General features: G+C 42.8%; 1 protein-coding gene across 2 annotated transcripts in view; it reads right to left on the reverse strand.

Annotated features, from left to right (window-relative positions):
* The window catches only part of INO80 (INO80 complex ATPase subunit), a 670,892-nt gene that overhangs the window by 180,178 nt on the left and 477,330 nt on the right, over positions 1-13,384 (reverse strand). For both annotated transcript variants that reach the window (XM_085626921.1, XM_085626922.1), the window contains exons 29-30: positions 10,066-10,138; positions 4,726-4,884 (exon numbers count right to left, since the gene is read on the reverse strand). In XM_085626921.1, the coding sequence (XP_085483047.1) occupies positions 4,726-4,884; positions 10,066-10,138 (232 nt within the window). The remainder of the gene's footprint in view (positions 1-4,725; positions 4,885-10,065; positions 10,139-13,384) is intronic.

The raw sequence follows: 13,384 nt of genomic DNA on the forward strand, positions 1-13,384 counted from the left end.
TCGCTGCTGCAATATAAACTGAGCTGAATGAAGCATGCACATTGTGGTTTTACAATAAAATGCCGTCATCGGCTGGCTGCCCATGTATACAGATCACATCGCAATCACTGCCATGAAGACTGGCCCATCCAAGCTCGCTCATACAGAGCGCTCAGTAGGCAACACAACCTCCACGGAGTCCTCAAGGGAGCTGAAGGAGAAGCGCAACCGCGCTCCCCGCAGCCCACTCAAGCAGGACCTCCAGGTAACAGGGAGCGCTGTGGGTACACTGTGAGAAATAACCAACCATAAAAAACAAACAGCTGTATTATCTACAAATGCACAACAATTAGCAATGCCCCGAGAATGCTACTGCAATACCATGTACTCACGGGACCCACGAGTCTGCTATGGCAAGACGTCTATCCTCCATTTACCAGCAAATATGAAAGAAGCAACCCTCGAAGTTTGGTGACGGCAAAAGTGAAAGCAGTGGTGCACGCGCGACAGCAAATACGCGAGGTGCGCGCGCAGCAGCGCCAAAAGTGAAAATAATCATGCTCCAGATGATTGGCAGCTGTGCACGTTCACGCTAACGCAAGCTTTAGGCCAGCAAAAGCCGGTGGGTAGCACCTTGAAAACCCACTTACTAAAAGTCTCGCCAGAGCAGCGCATGTGCTGGCTCAGGGGAGACCTAAAAAACAAAAAAGTGTTGAAGTACAAAAGTTTTTGGGGAGAATTCCACACCCAACCACTAGATGGAAGAATAATGCACAGCATGTGAATCCAGAAAAGATTCACCCTGCAAAACTGGTAGTTTTAACTGGAGCTAGCTTTATTGTGAAGCAGTACTAAGTGTTAGTGTTTCTGAGTTCCAAGCATCCTACCAGCTCCCTGTGTTAGCCATGGCGTGCAAACATTTGGAAAAACACTGGAGGTGCAATAATATCTGAAGCAGGGGGTCATCAGAGGAAAATGAAAGGACCCACGAGGAATACTTTTCAGTAACCACTGGCCAGACAAAAAGGTTTGTACCTACTTGATCTCATTGTGTGACAAGAGCCAAATTACATCATTCATTTGTTCTTATGTTCCAACATATGTCAAAAATTGGAGTGCTCTGAAAAAGGTTAGAGGTCAACATGACACACTTCCTAAAACACTGGATAGGAGGACACAATTCATCGTAAGCCACTTATTAAGGTTCAGTGTAACAACTGAATCATTTTTGTGCATTTACTAATTATCTGGGATTCATTATAATAGTTGTAATGAACAAGTTACTTACCTTCAGCAATGCATAATCTGGTAGAGACCAGATCTAGCCGCAGATTCTTTACCTTTGAATTTCCCTTGTGTCAGACTGGATTCAGAAGATTTTTCTTCGAGCAACACCCCAGCACGCCGGTAGGAGGCGTTGGTTGGTTCTGCGTGGCGTCGCCAGTGCTGGAGGGGACATCCACATCATCTATACAGGCGCCACCGCAGCGCACTAACATCAATTACTTTTCCATTACTTTCCACACAAGAAACACAGAGCCATGAAGGGCACTGATACTGGTGTATCCAAACTAGGGCCCTAAAAGGGATGAGCTCTAACCCTAGAAACTTGTCCACAGGATGGACAGGTCAGTAAGGAATTTGCAGCTACACCTTGTCTCTACCAGATTATGTGTTACTGAAGGAAAGTAACTTGTTCATCTGATAGAAATATCTAGCCACAGATTCCTCACCTTTGAATAGATACCCAAGCAATACCATCCCTGGTGGTGGGCTGCGGATAACTAAAAAGTCCTGTAGGACCGAAAGGGCGAAGTGCCCATCCCTGCAGGCCCAACTGTCCAGGCAGCAGTGTTGGGTGAAATATGCAGGGATGCCCATGTCTCTGCCTAGCAGATATCTAGGACTGGGACTCTACATGCTAACGCAGTGGTAGCAGCTTTAGCTCTTGTGAAATGAGCCCTTAAGCCCTCAGGGGGGCTGGTTCTTAGCCAGTGCACAGCATGTCTTTATACAGAAAACAACCCATCGCAAAATGGTTAGTTTCTGTACTGCCCAACCCTTCTTCGCTCCCACATACCACATGAAGAGTTGATCGTCCACCCGGAACTCTCTTCTACGATTAAGATAGAACAGCAATGCTCTTTATGGGTCCAGACGGTGGAGTCGCTCCTCATCTTTTAAAGGATGTGGAGGAGTGTAAAAAGTGGGCAAGGTAACTGACTGGCCCACATGGAATGGTCTTAACACTGTCGGCAGGGAAGAAGTTCTAGTGTGAATCACCAATTTAACTGGAAAAACGGACAGGAATGGAGGCTTGGGTGATAAAGCTTGTAGCTTACTCACCCTCCGAGCAGATGTTATCGCCACTAGAAAGCCTGTATTGATGGTGAGAACGCATCAGAATTCTGAGAACCAAATTGAGGTCCCACTGAGGCATAGGGCACTTAAATAAAGAGGGTTGGTCAGGCAATCACAAAAAAGCAGACCGAGCAGAAAGGTAACCCTTGAGAGTAGCAAACACAAGGAGAAGATGGACGGAGCGCTGAAACTTTTCAGACACTCACCCTCAGTCACAGATCCGGGTGGAATCCATTATCATTCTTTAGTTCACTTCACCACCTCAGTTCAGACCCAGCCATATGCAAATCAGTCTTGACCATGTGCCTCATGGGAACAGTCCAGCCCAAACTGCCAAGCCAGGTCTTCCCTGAACCGGAAACAAGCATCCTGGGACCGGTTTCTGGGTAACACCCTTCATCAGCCAGGCTAGCTTGAATCCAGTGGCAAAGTGAGCAAGGGACCCACGTCTGGGCATACCCTGCCAACGTAGGGCGAACAAAGCAAACACAAGGAGATGATGGACGGAGTGCTGAAACGTTTCAGACACTCACCCCCAGTCAAGGGTCAAGACTGATTTGCATATGGCTGGGTCCAAACTGGAATGGCATGGTGAGCAAAAAAACGATGGATTTAGGCCCAGATCTCTGTACTGGGGTGAATGTATGACATTGTTCGGCATTCTGTTCATCAATTGTTATTTTTGAATTTAACCCTAGACAGTATCCAGAATAGAGGCCTGCTGGGCAAGAGCAAGGATAAAAAGAAGAATATCAAACAGAGGAGCAGAAAGAGGGTGAATACACTCTTCTGCAAAATATAATACAAATTTGTTCCACCAGCAGGCATACACCGTCTTGGTTTAGGATGCCTGGATGCCAGAATAACATTGCAGACTTTGGGAGGAAGGTCAAAATCTGTCAACTGTTGCAGCTCAATCTCCACGCTAGAAGGCGTGTAGTTGACAGATTTTGGTGGAGGATCATCCCATGATGCTGCGACAGAAGATCCCCCGAAAAGACAGCCAGATTGAAAGATTGATGCTCAATCTGAAAAGGTCGAGAAACCAGACTCTCCGTGCCCAGTCTGGAGCCACAAGGATATCTTGGGCCTAGTCGTTACTGATCTTCTTGAGTACTCTGGGCAGGAGTGGGAAGGGCGGAAAGGGGTACAGGAGGCCTGAGCTCCGCTCAAGATAAAAAGAGTCTCCGAGCGAGAGAAGCCTGGGAAACTCCAGCGTGCAAATCTGCTGGCATTGCGCATTCTCGGCGGAGGCGAACAGATCTCTTCCCACTGCTAAAAGAGACCTTGTGCCTCCTCTGTGTGGAGATGTTGTTCATGATCTGCTAGGCATCGATGGCTGAGTTTGTCCACTCAGGTGTTCAGTGAACCCGCCAGGTGTTGAACCACCAGGGATATGCCCTGCTGTTCCATCCATTTCCAGAGATGCAGGGCCTATTGGCAAAGGGTACATGACCCCGCCCCGCCTTGTTTATTGCAGTACCACATGGCGGTGGTGTTGTCTGTAAACACTTGGATCAGCGTCCCGTTAAAGGAGGGTAGAAAGCCTTTCAATGCCAGTTGGATCGTAGCCTCGTAAAATTTCTTAATCTGAGAAGAGGTCGCTCCTGCTGCAGGAAATGGTGGGAGGCTCGAAGTCGGCTTTGACAACGATTCTGAGAAACAGTGCTCTGACGACAATGCTCCTTCGTTGCGTCAGTTGACAGACAAGGGGAAGTCTAAGCACGCTTCAACTTCTTGTGTTTCTTATGCTTCTTCCCTGAGTGTCCTGATGACCGATGCTACCCATCAGTGCGTAGGGGAACTGCACGAAGAAAAATCTTCCAGATCCAGTATGGCGCTTGGGAAATTCAAAGGTAAGGAATCTGTGGCTAGATGTCTCTATCACATACAGTTTTGGAATGCCTATCTGTGGCTAATGTATTTAAGACAGCTGACAGAGACTACAACTGCACTATGGTATTTTAATAGTTCAGCGTTTCTAACAATGATCAAAATGCGCATCCCTATTTTCAACAAAAATCCAACAAATGTGGGGTGGACTATCAGCAGACAGTTATGAATGTCTCAGGCAGCAGCCTTCAGCACTGTGAGGTCTGAAATAGTGGCAACTGAAAGAAAGTAAACAGATAAACCTCAGCAACATTTTAATTCTTCAGATAATCTACTAAACAGGTGCAAATTTAGAGCACATCCAATTTGACCGATTACCGACAGATACAATTTTTTTCTGTGTTGGCAATAAACAGTATTTTAGAATTGGACCCCCTGAAGATTGACTTATTCTATGCATGGCTTGGGGCTCTTCTTGAGTGACTCAAGAAGCTGAGCCCACATCATCATAACCATGACTACTCCTTTCCATCCATCAATCTTCTCCCTTACCTCACTTTTCTCCTTTGCTCGCTGTAGAATACGCTCCTCAATGGTGCCCTTGCATATCAGACGGTACACTGTGACCTGCTTTGTTTGACCTAGCCGATGAGCTCGGTCCATAGCCTGCTGGTCTACTGTTGGATTCCAGTCACTGTCGTAGAATATCACCTACATGGAGACAATAAAATAATTAATCCACAGCACAAAAGAGAACCGTCTCAGAAACATACCACTTCTCACTGATGCTGCTATCATGAAGAGACAGGAGGACTGCGGAGTATGGAACATTCTTCACTGATAAAGGTATTGGAATTCTCAGAACCTTAGCATATGAATTGTTTCTCCTACATTAAAGATTACTCCTTTTGCAAAAACTACTAGGCCAAAAGTCACGGGCATCAACTGCATTTTTCACCATACTATATAGAACTACTTGAAAGCATCAAGAGAAATGATTTCCCTTTAAGAAATCTTTTGTGTGGATGTTTAATTATTTAAGAATTTTAAACAGCACTAGAACATGTAGCCTTGTGGCTACTACAGAGCATTGAATGGAAGAGAAGTCCAATGTAGGGACTACAAGGAGAAATACAGTACAGAATTGTGCTAGAGCAATAGCCAATAATCTGATGCTCCATGATTACTGGACTTCCTGAGCAGGCCTAAAACATGTAATGTAATGCAATTTCCGCCTGTTTTTCTTTACAGTATGTATGTAAAGCACTCTGATACCTACGGGTCAAGCTAGCGCTATATAAAACTTTTAAAATAAATACAATAAAATACTTGTTGATAATTGTGCAATGTGCCAGGAGAAACTACGGTTAAAGAAGAGGTAGAAGTGGTGTTGAGAAACAGTAAGTGGGAGTGAGGATGAAAAGGAATTAGAAAATCTAAATCAGTGTCCAATGATAGGAAGAACTAGTCTGATTCTACTGTAATCGGAGAAAGGTCACTTAAATCACAACTGGGGTCAAGAACTCCAGGATCTCTGTATGTATATTTGCACTTACATAAGCAGTATATGTATCTAACCATCTCTTAAGACGAGCAGTAATACCACTGATGGTATCATTGCAGAGAGAGTTTAGGAATGAAGATTATACTGGTAACTATATGAATAGGAAGCTTCAAGAGACAAATACCGCATACTACAGCACTCTTCTTTTGGTTAGTTTCTGGAAACGCTTTTCACAGTTTAAGTCCACTGACAACAAAGCAGCAACTCTTCTGATCAGTTGCCTAAATTTAGATTTCAAAATGAACTTGGTGTTAACGGATTTCAGGGACAGTGAGAGAGGTACCAATTATTGACACAAAAGGGGGGTGTCTCCTGGCACGAATCTACAAACAATGACTGAATAATGCAGAAGGCAGGACAGATTAACACTTGTCAGTTCATGCAAACCATCACTGTCAGGTCCAGCAGACTATGCGCAACAAACAGATGAAGTCATTTTCCTCAGAATTATTCACTCACCCCTGCTACATGATTTTTTAAATTTTAATTCTCTTTTTCAGGAATTTTTGGTATGTGTGTATGAAACTGGTATTTTTACAGCACAAACTTTGCTGTAGTGGCTCAAAGGCAAATATACAGTCAATAAATAAATGTTAATTGGGTTTTGAGAGCAGAAGATGACTGTCACTATCTTGGGACGTATTTTTTAAAGTGTGTGACTTTAGCTCTGTCCTAAAGTGGAGCACTGATAGACTTGTCTTCTTGTACACAGCAATGTGGGTCCAAATCCCGGGTGCTCCTTTTTTTTTTTTTTTTTTTACACTTCTTCATCTCTAATCTGATGGTGTCCTGGCTATGGGTGTGCCAAGATCCACCAGAGTTGGTGAGCTTATGGGCCAGCTGGATGGGCTGGAGGTGATGGTTTTGCAGATGATGCAGTGGTTTTGAAGATGGTGGAGGCCAGCAAGAGGAGCCAGTCATATTGATCAGTGTAGGGGTAATGGTCATATTTCTTCAGGCATGTTGCGACATGAAGGATGCCTTGAAGGGGAGGGGGCACTGTGGTGTTCAAGAGTCTGTGGGGAGCTATGCTGGGGTCACCATCTAGAGGAGAGAGTATGTGGTCTAGTACAGCAGTTCTGAAGTCCCTTTCTAGGACGGACAGCTTCAATTTGTCATTTTTTCTTTTAAGTAGGCGATAAGCACTAGGTCACTGTACTTTTTGGGGGGAAATATTCATTAAGGGAAGGTCTTTTTGTCCAGGTTAAATCAGGGTAACTTGACAATGGGTAAAAGGTGGGGGGGTTCGAAACACTTCGGATTAACAGCATTGAGCTCGGTTTGGATTAGCTGGACCATGCTGCTTATAAAACCCTGCTGGGTGTGCACAGATAAACACACTACAAAACTGTGCAGATTAGTTAGCACTAGAAGTGGTAAATTAGTATTTTATTAATTGTATGGATTTTGAAAACAAACTTCTTTACTACTGTTTTAATTTGTGTTTCCTAAATGTTTAGTTGTGGATAGGCTGCATGCGAAGGAGAGGAAATAGGAGATAGGCTCACAGGTTCTTCATCAGTTTAGAAGTTAATAGGACACCAGATGATCCTATCACTAAGCCGCACAAGGAACCTCCAGGGAATATTTGATGATGTAAGGAAACAGATGTTAGGGTGGCAGTGAGGGACATGAGCGTTGAGATGTGAGGAAACAAGTGAGTTTTTTGGCTATCCTATCTCCTGAGTACTTTCTAACGGGGTACAGGTCAGTTGTATAGTATACATACTGTCTCACTTTAGGGTAATATTCCATTGTGTAAGAACCTGGATTTGTGCGGTTTAAAAACTTCTCCAAAAATCCACCATGAACAATTAATTTTTAGTGGCAGCTTGTGAAACATACCGCCTTTCACGTTTCCAATGCTGGGAGCCGTGCAGTTGGTTGTGGTCAAGTGACAGATTTGCACTTTAGAGTACAAGTAGGTTAGAAATGGCACTGCTTCTAAATGAAGATAGTCTCACTGTGGCATATCCCCTGTTATGAACAAATCATACTTACAAATCTCCACTACTTTACCCATAACAGTGCTAAAGTGTCCTGATGGTGTAGTGGCACTTCACTGTGCCACTCAGTGACATGATAGTGTCTGGTGCAATTACACCATTGGACAACAATTACCAAGCGCCTGGTCATATTTGGGTCATGATGGGGTCATGGGTACCCAGCTCCATCAGCCTAAGGAGATCAATCCTGCTAGTGGGTTATTTAAACTGAAGGACCTGTTGTAGTCGCCGAAAGACTGAAATGAGTGGCAATCCACACTTGGTACAAAAGATTATATCTGCTTAGTCTGTAAGATGGGGTGCTCTTTCGCAGGTCATGCGGAAAGTAAACATTCTAGCAGGTTAATTTCCAGTTGCCTCTCAAACAAATGAGAGGGGCTCCCTAGAATCAAAAGAGGTAGAGCACCCAATAGACTGAAGCCAGAAAAACTATCTTCTTTGACACATCAATGACAGACACCCCACATATCCATACTGTATCATCAGAGCACAAACGTTCAAATCCCAAGAATTTAGAGCAAATTGTTTATTTCAGAGTAAAAAACAATATAATAAAAACACAGTTAAAAGAACATTTTTTTTTAATAATTTTTTTCTAAGAAATACCTATAAGTTTCATATACATACAAACACAATATCACAATTCATATCAAAACCAAGAAAATGTTAACAAAGAAATATACAAATACACCATAGTTCTGCAAAACAAACGAGACAGAAAATATAGACATACAAAGATGTTCATATCATTGTAAATGGCCACCCATAACTATTGAATTATCTGCCAAGTTGAAGTACTTTGTATAATTTCATTACCTTGCAGATACCCTAGTGATCAAGTGTCTATAGATTAAAAGCATCGACGTGTTTCGGTAGGTAGCAGTTTGATAAAGACAACTTTCCTCAGGATAATTGATGACTCCCGGTAAACAAATGTAAACTCTTTCCAGGTTTCATTCCTGGCAATGCCAGTCCTTAGAGCATTCTCAATCCATTCTAGGGCTGCCCAAAACATAGGCCGAGAAATCTCTGGTCCAGTGTCCCGACACCAAAATTAAAATCTGAGTGTTTTCAGTAAACCTTAAGGCCTTCAGGGATATATGGCCGAATAGGTCTGGTCCAAAGTCCCCAAAGATAAATTAATATCTGTCTCAATCAGGAAACAACACCCAGTGTCAAATAGCGATAAAGGTTTTATAGGCATCAGTATCAATTCCTCAAATAGACATAATCTGTAGACTGTAATTCATCAACTATTCTACAGGCAATGGCGGTCCTCGCGTTTTGATCACCAAACCCCTTTTCGTATTGGAGTAGATCGATAGAGGTTACTTCCTTTCCTCAGTACGCAGACCGCGACCGCATATCCGTGTTGATTACTAGGGTATCTGCAAGCTAATGAAATTATACAAAGGACTCCAACTTCGCAGATAATTCAATAGTTACGGGTGGCCATTTACAATGATATGAACATCTTTGTATGTCTATTTTTTCTCTCCCGTTTTTTGTGTAGAACTATGGTGTATTTGTATATTTGTTTGTTATAATTTTCTTGGTTTTGATGTTATGAATTGTGATATTGTGTTTATATGTATATGAAACTTCTAGGTATGTCTTAGAAAAAAATCTTTAAAAAAAAAAATCTTTTGACTGTGTTTTTATTACATTGTTGTTTACTCTGAAATAAACAATTTCCTCTAAATTCTTGGGATTTGAACAGTTGTGCTCTGATGATACAGTATGGATATGTGAGGTGTCTGTAAATTATGTGTCTGACTTGGCCAAAGAGGATATTTTTTCTAATTTCCAGTTGCCACCAAATATCTTCCTTATAAGAGTGACTCAATGGTGGCACATGGCAGGCTTCAGCCCATACAAGGAGAGCATTTACCTGTTCTCACAGAGACCAGTACTACTCCCACCTTTCATTTCCCTTTATGAAGTCATCCTAAGTACCAGTGAGCAGTGTCGGGGGCAAACCCTGCTGTGATCTGCAACACATTTTTAAAGGTTACCGTTCAGATTCCCACCTCTCTTCACCTTCCAAAAAGGAATTTTATGCCTTTTAATTTGCATAGGGGCTGAGCTATACCACCTTCTTGTAGGCTTCAAAGCCCCAGAAAAAAGTTTTCAGTAAGCTAAAGGGTTTAATGTTAGTCTGTAAAACTTGAAAGCACTCCGAGGTTTAAATCTTAAACAAAGCAACATAAAGTAATGCAAAACATTTTAGAATTGTTTAAGTAAACTCACATAATGCATGCGCATCAACACCACAGGCCTCATGTTGAGGAGATAAACTATCATTTTATCAGGACCACTAACCGTATCTGCAGCAGTGAGGTTAATACCCAGGCCACCAGCTCTTGTGCTCAGAAGAAACACAAAGATGTCCGTTCTGCAATGAAAAGTGAAACACACATAAGACTTTGTTAGCATGATACCCAAATAAACTATCCAGAAATATTCCATGCACCATTACTTTCGTAGCCCATTACCATTAACAGAATTTATAGTTGCAAAAAAGCCGGCTAGAGCTGTAACGAGTAAAAGGGAAGATACAGTTCATTCTTCAAGGACCAGCTACAAACGGTATTCCTTTCTTTGAAACATACAAACTGGTCCAATGCAGTGGTCTCACTTCATAAGGGCACAGCATCAGTACAAAACCTTGGTATGGAGATTAAAGCAAACAATCGGATGACCCAGACTTCATGATATTGGACTGATAAGAGAACCTGCTTTCCTAAATATCACTGTGGACACTAATAACTGGTGCTCAAATAAGGAGGCTGAAAGGAATGCATCATCTGCTAGTTAACAATTTTCTTCCCTAACACTAGAGGCAAAGTCTTTGATAAACTATCTTTACTGGCAGGAGCCATAAATACTACACAAACCACAACCTTCAGAGTACCCTTCCACAGTAACATTGGGAGAACATAACTTCTGAGTCCCATAAGGAGACTTTCGCAAGACTCAACTGATGCCTTTTAATAATACTACAATGATAACTACATAAAAGGTAACTAGCTTTTTTTCTCCTCTAGATTTGGATCATTTACAGATTTGTAATAAGAGCAGCAAGCAGTGTAAGCTGAGAGGTAAGATAAAAATCTGCAAGCTAAATATAAATAAATGTTTCTAGACCACCTGTCCTGCTAATGTATCAAGCTCTTGATTCGCTTCAAGCAATTATAACAATGAAGTTCTTTTAATACCTATGATCTTACAAATACCAGAGACAGGTGTAAGAACAGAATTTCTGCTTACGGTTGTTTCAGTTAGTAAGTGGGTAGACATAGCTGGTACTCACTGAGGAAATCGTTGGTTTACTCTTAGGCATGTGACTATGGGTTCCCAATATTTGTTTGAACTTTTCTTCACTGTTCCACAGGCCACAAGTGGCGATGAGGGGATATCTTTGTCTTTTTTGCTTTTGTTAGTTAAGGTGGCACAGAAAAATGGAAAACAATGGAACTCCTATAAATCTCGAATGAACATCGAACCTGTAGGGTACCACACATGACTAAGTGAGGAGTTCTATATCATGCTAACCTTATGTCCCAAGGGAACACTGACAAGGTATCAACTCCAGGAAAGATAACATGTATTCTTGCGGAATGCACAAACACAAAAGAAAAAGATCTAACCTTTGAAAATCTCACCTAAACTAAGTTTAATAATACCGTTCTATCAGGGAGAATAAAGAACTTTCCGGCAGATAAAAATCCTCATGATTAGGAGAATAGGGGGTTTGAAACCTTGCAATATATCCACATTATATAATACAGAGCCAGCATTTCGGTCTCTGTATGTTAAAGTTGACACAACATCTTAATACTCCATAGGAAAACAGACGGCTCTCCTTTGGCCAAGGTATGAGTCCTGCAAAATTGCTGATCAAGTAAGATGTTACCTGCCCTGGTCCCCCTTCACACTAAAGAGGGCGGTGGTAGTTGAGGGGGGTTTGGCCTGAGCAGAGTTCTGACAGAACGTGTCTCTACTAAACTGTCACCAGGCTCCCGCCACAGCACAATGCAATTAAAACAAGCATTGAAAATGCAATAGGTCTCGCCCTCGTTTAAGTTAAAGCAATTCTGTTTGTAATTAGGTTGCTTTTTAGCTTAGAGGTAGAGAGAGGTAGAGGGGTAGAGAGCGGTAGAGAGGGATAGAGAGTAGAGGGGTGGTAGAGGGGGGTAGAGGGGTAGTAGGGTAGTAGAGGGGTAGTGGGGTAGTAGAGGGGTAGTAGGGTAGTGGGGAAGTAGAGGGGTAGTAGGGTAGTGGGGTAGTAGAGGGGTGGTAGGGTAGTAGAGGGGTAGTGGGGTAGTAGGGTAGTGGGGTAGTAGAGGGGTAGTAGGGTAGTGGGGAAGTAGAGGGTAGTAGGGTAGTCGGGTAGTAGAGGGGTGGTAGGGTAGAAGGGTAGTAGGGTAAAGGGGTAGTAGAGGGGTGGGGTAGAGGGGTAGTAAGGTAGTAGGGTAGTAGGGGGTAGTGGGTTAGTAGGGGGGTAGTGGGGTATCAGAGGGGTAGAAGAGGGGTAGAGGGGTAGTAGAGGGGTAATGGGGTAGTAGAGGGATTGTAGAGGGGTGGGGTAGAGGGGTAGAAGAGGGGTAGAGAGTAGTAGAGGGGTAGAGAGTGAGTAGTAGAGAGTGAGTAGTATGCCAATGCCAAGTTACACGGCACGCGTTTCAACAAAATAAATACAAAGTCATCAAACTACGACAAGCTCCGTACAGGAAACGGCATTCCCATTGCTATAACACCAAAATGCGGCAAGCTGCATACTTTCAAAGTCATGAAACCCTGGCAAGCTGCGTACTGAAAGCAGCCTTTTTAACAACAAAAACGCACAAAAATGTGCACCAAGTTACACGGCGCGCGTTTCAACCAAATAAATACAAACTCAGTGTAAGCGGCATTTTTAAGAAACGTGCCGGTTAAGAATAAATAAATAACAAGCATTTTCGTTGCTAGGACACCTTCCACACCGTACAGGAAACAGCATTTTTGTTGCTAGGACACCCAAATGCAAAATGGCGTTGGGCTGGCCACAGTCCCTACAGACTACGGACACGTGCATGCTGTTTGCTATGGACAAATGGCAAGAGCAGCCATGTTTGTCCATGCAGACGCGTGCATGCAATCCCTCGGCAGAATCGATTCCAAAAGGTACTCGCAATAGCTTTCAATAATTTCAGAGTATACTTACAGAGCAGTGAACACCTCCCACATAACTGATTAAGTGCCTCTCTAAACGCCCCTGGAGCGCATAAACTGCATTTCTAGACGTAGTCCATGCAAGGCGTTTCACAACAGTACAATGAACTGAACTTCGCCTACACTACAATATTTTTATCTGCTTTAGGATTTTTTGTATTATTACTATAATTTGTTTTTATTGTAGGACTTTAAATTCCATGAGGTCCCTTCTTGGAATATCACCAGTGTCAAACGTTTTGTGAAGTCACTTCCTGTGAAATCACGACCGGCGGGCCAAAGAGTGTCCACTCACTTTGACATTTGGTGAATCAATGTCCATAATTAAGGCTATTGCCACTGAACAGCATTACTGTTTGGAGCCATTAATGTTTATTACTGCACTGATGCTCAATACTACCTTGGGGCCTGATATGGAGTTCGGCAA

The sequence above is a fragment of the Triturus cristatus genome, chromosome 9 (genome assembly GCF_964204655.1).
Source record: "Triturus cristatus chromosome 9, aTriCri1.1, whole genome shotgun sequence".
NCBI lineage: Eukaryota > Metazoa > Chordata > Amphibia > Caudata > Salamandridae > Triturus > Triturus cristatus.